Raw genomic sequence first — 11,133 nt, 5'->3', positions numbered from 1 at the left:
AGCCAGCCCTGGGAATATCTTGAGGGAGAGCATTTCAAGCTGAGGAACCAGTCAGTACCAAAGGCTGGAGTTGCCTGGTGTGTTTGAAGAAGAGCAAGGGGGCTAGTGGAGCAGTGTGAGGAAGGAAAAAAGTAGGAGGTGAAGTCAAAGATGTAACGGAAAGCCAGATCTTGGTGGGCCTTGCAGTCCATGGTAAGATTTTCACTTTGAATCTGAGTGCTGAGAGCCCCTGAAGTGTTCTGAGCAGAGGAGTGACAGTCTGCCTCGTATTTTGATACCATCACTCTGATGTAAAGAATAGATTGCAGGAGTTCCTGCTGGGACACAATGGGTTAGGAATCCAACTGCAGCAGCTAGGGTCACTATGGAGGCCTGGTTTTTTGATCCCCTGTCAGTGCAGTGGGTTAAGCTTCCAGCACTGCTGCAGCTGCGCCTCGGATTTAGTCACTGGTCTGGGAACTTCTACAAACCGAAGGTGTGGCAAAACAAACAAAACCAAACACACACACACACACACACACACACAGGAGACAGGCAAGCTTGGAATGACGAGGCCCTCTACCTCTAACAGGGCGTTTCAGCACTCCAGGTGAGAGATGATAGTGCCTTGGTGGAGTTAGTGAGAAATAGTCAGGAGTCTCCATGGTGGCACAATGGTAGTGAACCAGACTGGTATCCACGAGGAGTTGGGTTTGATTCCCTGGCCCCACTCAGTGGGTTAAGGATCTGGCGTTGCTATGAGCTGTGGTGTAGGTTGCAGACATGGCTCACATCTGGTGTTGCTGTGACAGTGGCATTGGCTCTCAGCTGCAGCTCCAATTCGACACCTAGCCTGGGAACTTACATATGCCACAGGTTCGGCCCTAAAAAGAGGGGGGAAAAAAGTGTGAACTATCTAGTGCAGGCAAGGTGGAGAACATGTATGTGTGCAAATGGTAGTATTGAGTAGATGTATTGGAAATTCTCCATTTTTTTTTTTTTTTTTTTTTTTGTCTTTTTGCCTTTTTCTAGGGCCGCTCCCGCGGCATATGGAGGTTCCCAGGCCAGGGGTTGAATCAGAGCTGCAGCCGCCGGCCTACGCCAGAGGCACAGCAAAACAGGATCCGAGCCGAGTCTGCAACCTACACCACAGCTCACGGCAACACCGGATCCTTAACCCACTGAGCAAGGCCAGGGATCAAACCCGCAACCTCATGGTTCCTAGTCGGATTCGTTAACCACTGAGCCACGACGGGAACTCCCATTTTTGTTTTTTTTCCAATGGCTGGCTGTACTCATGGCCAGGGATCCTATATCACAGCTGCAGCAACATCAGATCCTTTAATCCACTGTACCAGGCAGGGGATCAAACCCATGTCTCCGCTGCACTAGGATTCTTAACCCACTGCACCACGGTGAAACTCCCAAGTTTTCTTAGTTAAGTAGTAAGCAAGGTCATCTGCTAACAGAAATAATTATGGCCCAAGGAAGCACAATGTGTTTGTCAGGTAGTACTAAATTCTTTCTTACGGTTCTGATCCTGAATGTAAAGTGAGATTAGCCACTTTGGTTGTTTACTCCATCTACATTCAGCTACAAGTGTGCAAGTGCAAAGTAAGCAGACTTAGCCAAGGATGTGGTTTTGGCAAATGAGTACGACAAAATGAGTGAGAGGCACGCAAGTTCAGGGTTTATTCAAGAGTGATCCTGGAAGTTCCCTTTGTGGTTCTGTGGTAACTAACCTGACGAGTATCCATGAAGATGCGGGTTTGATCCCTGGCCTCGCTCAGTGGGTTAAGGATCTGGCATTTCTATGAGCTGTTGTGCAGGTCGAAGATGTGGCTCGGATCCTGCATTGCTGTGGCTGTAGTGTAGGCTAGTGGCTACAGCTCCAATTTTGACCCCTAGCCTGGGAGCCTCCATATGCCGCAGGTGCAGCCCTAAAAGGACAAAAAAAAAAAAAAAAAAAAAAAAAAAAATAGGGAGTTACCCCTCTGGTGCAGTGTGTTAATGATCTGGCTTCTCTGCGGCACTGCTGGTTAAGGACCCAGACCCAGCGTTGCCACAGCTGTGGCCGCAGATGCAGCTCGGATTTGATCCCTGGCCCAGAGCTTCCGTATGCTGTGGATGTGACTGAAAAAAGGGGGGAAGAAAAAGAAAAACAAATAAAGTGCAGCTGGTTAAGGATCCGGCATTGTCAGTGTACTGTCTTGGCTTGGTGCTGGGTATGGCTTCCACATGCTGTGGGCTCAGCCAAACAGAAATAGAGTGGCCTGGTGATTGAAAGAAAACGGCAACAATTAGGAGTGGTAGGCATATAATCTGAAAATGAGATTTAAAGCTTTGAGTTTTTATGGGGACTGGTTAGGAACTATGGCTGAAACACTGGTTGGCAGCAAAATGATATTAAGGTAAGGCTAAAGACATATTGTCAAGGGCCTGGTGTATACTTTACCAGTATTATCAAAGTATCAGGGCCTTTCATTTGCTAAGTAGACCTCATCTAAGTTTCCCAGTAAGGAAATCTCTGCTGGAATTGCTACTGTATTCATCTCAAGAGTGATCACAATGATAGCAATTTGTATTCCAGTAGAAAGGAAAACCACACTAATTAGAAAATATGAAGTCTCACAAAGTTAGATCTCACTTCATATTAGATTAGGTAGGCACACATCTAATGGGACAATAAAGCTTAAATAGCTTGACTGCAGGACAAAGCAGGATGGAGACTATATAGAAATACAGAACAGAACTGTGAGTATTATAAAGCAGGGAAGTCTACAAGGTGGCCGGGAGAGTCAGGGCACCAACTACATGGTATCACCACTGGGCCCAACTTGTGGTTCCTCCAATTACTTGGGATCTTAGCCAAGTCATTTAATGCTTTGCTGTTTAGTTCCTGACTTGTTAAATGGGACTATCAGAGGAAAGTTGAGGGCTGAGATAGTGAAAATGTAAAGTGCTGCACAGATTCGAAACATTAAAAAAGTAAATCACATTTAGCAACCCTTAGAAATCAAGGCAGAAAACCTGCTGAGGAATGTAAAAAAATCAGTGGAAAAAGGAAACTTATCTAAGGAGAATAAAGCTGAGGTGTATAGAACAAATATTAAACATGAAATGTGGTTTCATATTCAATGTAGTTTTTTGTTCTTTTGTTTTTTTAGGGCCACACCTGTGGCAGATGTAGGTTCCCAGGCTAGGGGTCGAATTGGAGCTGTTACTTGCGGCCCATGCCACAGTCACAGCCAAGCCAGATCTGAGCCACGTCTGTGACCTACACCACAGCTCATGGCAACACCGGATCCCTAACCCACTGAGTGAGGCCAGGGAACCTCATGGTTCCTAGTTGGATTCGTTTCCGCTGCGTCAAGACGGGAACTCGAATATTCAATGTAGTTTTGAAATGCAAGCTTCATGAAGACTTTGCTGTTTATTGGTATTTATGTTAAATAATTTTTGGAGCGCTTTCCTGAGGAATCATACTATTGGACCACAGTGACTGGTTTTTGTATAACTGGCTCTTACTTTAACTATGGCTTCCCCTCTCCTCATGATGCCTACTACTAAATGGTTATTATCTATACTGTTCTGTATTCAGAAAAATGCAGGACCACATACACTCTTACATGCACCCCATGATATTTCTATCCTTTTTGTTTCTGGCTGTGGCATACGGAAATTTCCCGGCTGGAGATTGAATCTGCACCTCAGTAGCAACCCAATCCCCCTGCAGAGACAACACTGGATCCTTAACTGGCTGCACCACAGTGGGAACTCCTCTATCCTAGCTTTTGATACCTGGATTTGAAATTGCCTGCCACTGCTACCTATACAAAACCTTCAGTGGCTTTCCACTCACTACCCTTCAGATAGTCCAGTCCTTAATATGGTATAAAGGCACTTCATTATCTGGTCTCCATTATCTCTGGTCTCACCTCACTACTCTCCTCTGTAATGGGATATTCAGCCATACACACAATCTTACAGAACCTCCAATGTGCCAGACCTTCTTTGCCTTAATAGCTTTTGCACAGGCTGCTTCACCTGCCCCGCTCACCTCGTTCCATTCTTGGCTCTTAGCCTTCCAGTTTACTTTAGATATTAGTTCCTCTGACAGCCTCTTGATCCCCCTTCTCAAGTCTGGGTTACTCTTCCATGCAGATCTTCCACTTTCCTCATTAGACCACTTCTCACATTATTCTAACTATATGCTTAACTACCTATCTTACCAGACCAAACTGTGAAACAGGTACCAGTTTTGTTCATGAATGTTTCTACCATTCAGCATACCTGGACTTAGGAGATGCACCATAAATATCTGAGGTACACTGAAGCTGCCAGTGGCAAACACTTGGCACACAAAAATTCAAAAGACAGCCTGAAAAGTTCTGTTAGGAGGCAAGACATTTGGGGTTTAGGGCAAAAAGTAACAGGTCAGCTGAAGTCAAGTGGCCACTTTACCAAGTCCACTGCTACTTTAACCTAAGAAAGTTCTATGCACACACTACTAGCCACCATATACCAGAGGTGTGCCAAATGGCAGAGAAGGAAGGAGCAGTGAAGTGAGTAGTAGATGTTTATTTTGAGGGCTTTCTGGTGTGACTATGTGGTTAAAATAAAATCATATTACATATTAGGAATCAACTACGCCTCTGTAAGTTTACCAGTGCTAGCTGATCTTGTAGCTTAAAATTAAAAAAAAAAGTACTATTCATTCATGTATGCAATAGAGAAACACATAAACAGCACTATTATTGTAGCAGTGTCTTTTCAGTCTTCTGGGTGCGTATTTTAAGTTACTGAATACTTTTTGAAAAATAGTAGTTTCAGTTTTGGCCACCTGCAGTAAATTAGGCATAACTTCGTATTTTAGAAGGTAACAGTCTCTCTTGGAGACTTCTTGCCTTAATCACATAGAAAAGCTGTGCCCTTTATTGGCTAAGGCAGCAGTGTTCTAAACCTGCTGGTGAATTTGGGATTGACTGGTTAAAGGTTCAATACTATTAAAGGATTAATACTGTATCATGAGTCATGCTTTTCCAATATGCAATCATCTTTTGGTTATCATCAGATCGTAGGTATTCCATGTTGTGCACGGGCTGCAAGAGAGTTATAATAGATTTAGACACACACAAATGAGCCACTCACAGATGATAAGACCCCAGGAAAAGCCAGTGAATGATTAAGTTGTTCTCAAATCCTCAACAAAATAGCTCAAGATGACAGACTGAGCTGTATTTATTTCAGGACATAATATACTGTTGTTTTGTTTTGTTTTGTTTTTTGGGGGGGATGCCAGCAGCATGTGGAAGTTTCTGGGCCAGAGATTGAACCTGGCCTTAGGAGCCCAAGCTGCTGCAATGACAACACTGGATCCTTAACCCACTGTGCCGAAAGAGAACTCCCACAACACACTATTTAGACCCATGGATGATACTAAATTATAACCCTGTTAAATTTATATAGGATTTTTTTTTTGGGGGGAGGGGCTTTTTAGGGCCACACACTTGGTATATGGCAGTTTCCAGTTAAGGTATTGAATCAGAGCTGCAGCTGCCAGCCTATGCCACAGCCATAGCCACTTGGGATCTGAGCATCATCTGCACCCTACACCACAGCTCACAGCAATGCCGGATCCTTAACCCACTGAGTGAGGCCAGGGATCGAACCTGCATGCTCATGGATACTAGTCGGGTTCACAACCTGCTGAGCAACAGCAGAACTCCCTATATAGGATATTTTATTTTTGCAAAGATAGGTCCTAAAAAAACCAAATTGGACAGAATATAACACATATCAAAATTAGATTAAAAAGGGAGTTCCCGTCGTGGTGCAGGGGTTAAGGATCCAGCGTTGCTGTGGTGTAGGTCACACATGCGCCTAGGATCTGGCACAGCTGTGGCTGTGGCGGAGGCCAGCAGCTACAGCTCCCGTTTAACCCCTAACCTGGGAACTTCCATGTGCCGCAAGTGCGGCCCTAAAAAGACTAAAAACAAAACAAAACAAAACAAAACAAAACAAAACATTGTTGTTGTCATTCACTCTGTCCTAGTGTTAAAGATGTCACAAAGGTACACAGAATATCACCTTGCTCTTCTCTCTTAGGGAGGCTATATTCAAGTTGACAGAGTTCCCCTATATTTACAGACACAGGTGTTGTCAAAAGGGTCTTTCTCTGATTTTAGCAAAGAAAAACAGTCCAAATTTTATTCTTTATACTACATAATTTAACTTCATCATATTTGGCTCATGGTATTACTATTTCTTCTACTGGAGCAAGTTCTAGTTTTCTCAAGGTCTTTCCCCAACTTTTCTAGAAATAAAGCTTAATTATCATTTATTTCAAGCCTTCAAAATCAAATGTTACCATCAAATGTTACCAGGTTGCTTGCAATATTCCAATTGCAGACTAAACAAAGACATGCATTTAGAGCTGCATTAATGTATTAAAGCAAAAGAGAACATAATTTAACATCAAGAGAAACTGTAGCCTATTGGCACAACATTGTAAATCAACTATACTTTAATTAAAAAAAAAAAAATCGTGACCTTCCATACAGTGTTTGATAGAGAAAATACTGATTTTGACACGCTGTCTTATTTTATTCAAATACCAGTCTGATCACACATGGTCCAAGAACACCGAAATAATAAACCAAATATAATGACATGTTAAAAGATTGGTCTTTAAACATCATAGCCAATGATGCCACGCTTGCCTATGATCTCGCCGACATAAAACCACATCAACACCTCGGTGGCCACCAAACCATTCAGCAGAGCTTCCTGAAAAAGAAGCAAAAATTTTAATAGACATTTTTTCTTACATATTTAAAACTATTCTTTTCCAGGGTTAAGTAACAGAGAACACAAGGATTCTAATCAAATTAGAGGGCAGTTTTAGTCAAAGTAAAAAATTACTGATGTTAACTTTAACTGCCAAGAACCCTTGAACTTTCAATTATGTAAGGTAAGTAGTCCAGAGCTTATAAATTATTTCAAAGCATTCTTTAAAGACCTGAACTGACTTAACCCTTTCATTATTAGTTTATGAGGCACTTTATGAGCCCTAAAACAACCCACATCCTGGAAATAGCTGCCACATTTAGACATGGCATTCATATGAAAGGATGGCGATAGGAAGGCAGGTCTCTGAATAGACGTTTCTGTCTGGCCAAAGAAAATCTGTTGAAAGATGAAGTGCTCTTTCCCTTTATATATCATTTTTACTCATTTATTATTTGGGTTCTTTCTAAACATTCAATAATAACTCAGTTTCACAAATCAACATTTTACTTCCCTAAAAAGTACATATATAATTCTAGAAAAGTCTTTCATACAATCACAAATATTAACCTTGAAATTCTAGTTGAAAAAAAAAATGCTTTTCTGCAACAAAACTGGACCTTTTCCTTTTAGCACCTGGAAGCAAAATTTCCCCTTATAATTAAACCAGAAATAATGGAAATCTCCTGAAAAAAAAAAAAAAAAAAAATTTTTTTTTTCCAGGAGGTAGGTTCTAAAGCTAGCAATACTTTAATTATTTAGGCTTTTCTGTATCCTGTGCTTAGATCAAGAAAACATAAAATCCAAGTTCCAATTCTTAAGGTCTTAAGACTTTATCTTCACACACTTTAATAACCCCTCATATCATTTTACAGGCTTGCTAGGTTTTGGTGTTTTCATCCTCCATGAGTATTAGCTGCCTGAGTGTGATACAGTCCAACAGATCTTTTGGCCAAAATGGGGATAGTTCTAGGACTACAGACAAAAAAAGTATGGAATCAGCAAAGCAAGCCATACTATTTTATAGGAAAGGGAAAAAAAAAAAAGAGCTGCCCAATAAAAATGATCATTTCTTTGTTATAAGATTAATAGGAAACCAAGACATAACATAGCCCAATTATTTCAACCCAGATGACAAAATTAGAAAGGTAAATATCCTTCTGGGCAGTCAAAAAAGAGATTATCTCTCATTATGTTGGATTCAGCCTCACTGGAAAATACATATATTAATCAAAACAATCAGAAAAATCCCAAGGGAAGACATTTTCTGTTATGCACATACGTTTTCATTTAGCCCATAGTTACCTTAACTGTGAGCTGTTTGAAGCTACCAGTTTGAGCACTATTGACTATTTTTTTCAGGCTCTGAATAGCTGTAGGGATCTCAGCAGGGGTTGGAGGAACCAGCTCCACCTTGGCATAGTGCCAAAATGTGGCCAATCGAGGCTTCGAGTAAGTCACAGCAGCTGGAAAACAAAACAAAACAAAAAACCAGGATGAACTCACTAGAGACTGAAAGAAGCAGATGTGTGGGCTGGACACAAATATTTATTCATGCATCACATTCATTCACTGCTTGTACCAAATGTGCACCCGGTGTGAAAAGTCAAAGCTGCTCCCTGGTAACCAGAGGCTTTTAAAGATGCAGAACACCTGTGTCACAGGGAAGTTCAATCAGGCAGGAAGCTATAAGCACATTCAATTATGCCAGGACATCACTAGTGGCCAGTACCAGAGTACTAGTATTTCATTTATGAACAGCAAATCTAGTTAACTGTTAAGTTACTAGAAGATGGATTCAAAAAACAAGAAAACAGCAGCAATGTAACTGTACGTTCTTGTAGAAACCAAAAAATTTGGAGGGAAAAGGTAGAGAAGGGGAGGGAAGGAGCTATGTAGAATGGCATCCTTAGGAACAAGATCTAAAATTTGTCACAATGTTGGCCACAAATCCAGATGGAATTATACCAATTAGTTCCCATTTTTGGTATCCTCACCAATACATGCTGGATTAACAAAAGCATGGCTGCGCCTCCTTCAAAATACTACAAATAGTAAAAATAAAACCTACATGTATTGGTAAGAAGAGCCAAAATTTGAATCTCCTATTAAGCTGAAATTCCTCAAGGTATTTACCATTTCAGGAAAAAAGATTTTTAATAACCAGGGTAGATGTGAAACTTTTGGTAGTGATTTCAGCAAGAGAAAAGTATTTTATTAAAAAAAAAAAAAAGGACAAGACAGCTTAATAAAAATAGCACAAATGCATGTGCTATTTGTTCAAAGATAGATTATCCAAAGCTCTTTGTACTTTCCCTATTATTGCCTGTATTCGAGTATTTCTTTGCTCGTAGAATAACTACCTCTATCATCCTCTGTGCTCAGAGCCTTGGGTAAATCTTTAAGCAGACACAAAAGCTCCAAGAGCTATTTCTAAATGGAACTGCCAATGCCTGTAAGATGGCACTATCAATCAGAATAAAGTTTATCTTGTTTATCAGTCAACAAACACTTTAAGATTATCTTCAACACAGATATATCATTCTTAGAAACAAGTCACTACACAGTACACAAACACTGTACTTTAACTGATAAATTTGTTTCTCAGGGAGTATAAAAAGTTTGAAATTGCTTAACAAGTACATAAGGGATGAACAAAAAGTAAGTAAATGAATGGTGGATGACGGGAACCAGGTTTCTCACTTTAAGAGGGGAAAGTTAGAGATGAGCAAGAACAAATCTTGGGGTAATGGATTAGAACTAGAGACAATCATATGAACCCATGTTTAATTTAATATATATACAGATGGACTGGCACAGAAATAATTACAATTGACCCTTGAACAACACAGGCTTGAACTGAGTGGGTCCAACTACACGTGGATTTTTTTCCAATAAAAAAGAAAACTATGGATATGGAGGGCCAACAAAAAGTTGTATTTGGATTTTTGACTGCATGGGGGTCAATGCCCCTAATTCCCACATGGTTCAATGGTCAACTGTGTGTGTGTATACAGATGGTCTTCAATTTATGATTGTTGAAATTTACAATTTTTCCACTTTATTTATTTCTGTCTTTTTGGCATTTTCTTGGGCCGCTCCTGCGGCACATGGAGGTTCCCAGGTTAGGGGTCGAATTGGAGCTGCAGCCACTGGCCTACGCCAGAGCCACAGCAACATGGGACCCGAGCCGCGTCTGTGACCTGCACCACAGCTCACAGCAACGCCAGATCCTTAACCCACTGAGCAAGGCCAGGGATCGAACCTGGCAACCTCATGGTTCCTAGTCAGATTCGGTAATCACTGAGCCACGATGGGAACTCCACACAATTTTTCCACTTTATAATGTGAAAGGTGTTCTGTAAAAACTATACCTCAAGTTTTTATCTTCTCCCAGGCTAGTGATAGTTGGTACCATACTTTCTTATGATGATGCAAAGTGGCAGCAAGATGCAGTTCCCTGTGTGTCATGTGATATAAAGGCAAACAATCAACAGAAAAACATTGTTTTTCAATTTCAGTACAGCAGTCAATAAATTACATGAGATATTCAACAATGTGTTATAAAATAGGCTTTGTGGTAGGTGATTCTGCCCAACCATGGGCTAATGTAAGTATTCGAGCATATTTAAGGTGTGCTGTTATGATGTTTCTAAGTTATGATGTTTGGTAGGTTGGGTGTATTAAACGCATTTTTGACACAACATTCTCAACTTGTGATGGGTTTATTGGTAGGTGACTTTATTACACTGAGGAACTTAACTTTATTAAGTTGAGGAAGCTCTGTGCATACACCTCCCCCCCCTTGTCCACTGAGAGGGCCAAGAGGCAATGATATTCTAGTACAGAAGTACCCCCTTATCTGTGGTTTTGCTTTCCACAATTCAGTTACCTGTGGTCAATCACTGTCTGAAAGTATTAAATGGAAAATTCCATTAATAAACAATCCACGAGTTTTAAACGGTGAGCCTTTCTGGGTAGTGTGGTGAATCTCATGATGTCCCTGCTCCATCCTAATGCTCTGACACAATGCCTACATCATTCACCCACCTCATCTCAACACGCAGGCATTATAACATCTCACTCATATAAGAGTAAAGTACAATAAGATATTTTGAGAGACCACATTCATGTAGTATTTTGTTACAACTGTTCTATTTTATTAATTATTGGTATTACTCTCTTACTGTGCCTAGTTTATAGATTAACTTTATCACAGGTGTGTATGTATAGGAAAAAACAGCATACAGAATTCCTGTTGTGGCTCGGCGGGTTAAGAACCCGATGTAGTATCTGCGAGGATTTGGGTTCGATCCCTGGCTTCACTCAGTGGGTTAAGGATCTGGCAGTGCTGTGGCTGTGGCC

At 40.9% G+C, this 11,133-nt stretch overlaps 1 protein-coding gene across 1 annotated transcript in view; it reads right to left on the bottom strand.

Annotated features, from left to right (window-relative positions):
* Nucleotides 4,544-11,133, bottom strand: part of ATP5L (ATP synthase, H+ transporting, mitochondrial Fo complex subunit G) — a 10,093-nt gene continuing 3,503 nt past the window's right edge. Inside the window, 2 exon segments of the mRNA NM_001244137.1 lie at nucleotides 4,544-6,768; nucleotides 8,074-8,234. Coding sequence (NP_001231066.1) covers nucleotides 6,670-6,768; nucleotides 8,074-8,234 — 260 coding nt within the window. The 3' untranslated portion in view covers nucleotides 4,544-6,669.

This window comes from Sus scrofa, chromosome 9 (assembly GCF_000003025.6).
Source record: "Sus scrofa isolate TJ Tabasco breed Duroc chromosome 9, Sscrofa11.1, whole genome shotgun sequence".
Classification (NCBI taxonomy): domain Eukaryota; kingdom Metazoa; phylum Chordata; class Mammalia; order Artiodactyla; family Suidae; genus Sus; species Sus scrofa.
The sequence above is the reverse complement of the archived record's forward strand: the minus strand, read 5'-3'. Positions and strand labels throughout refer to the sequence as shown.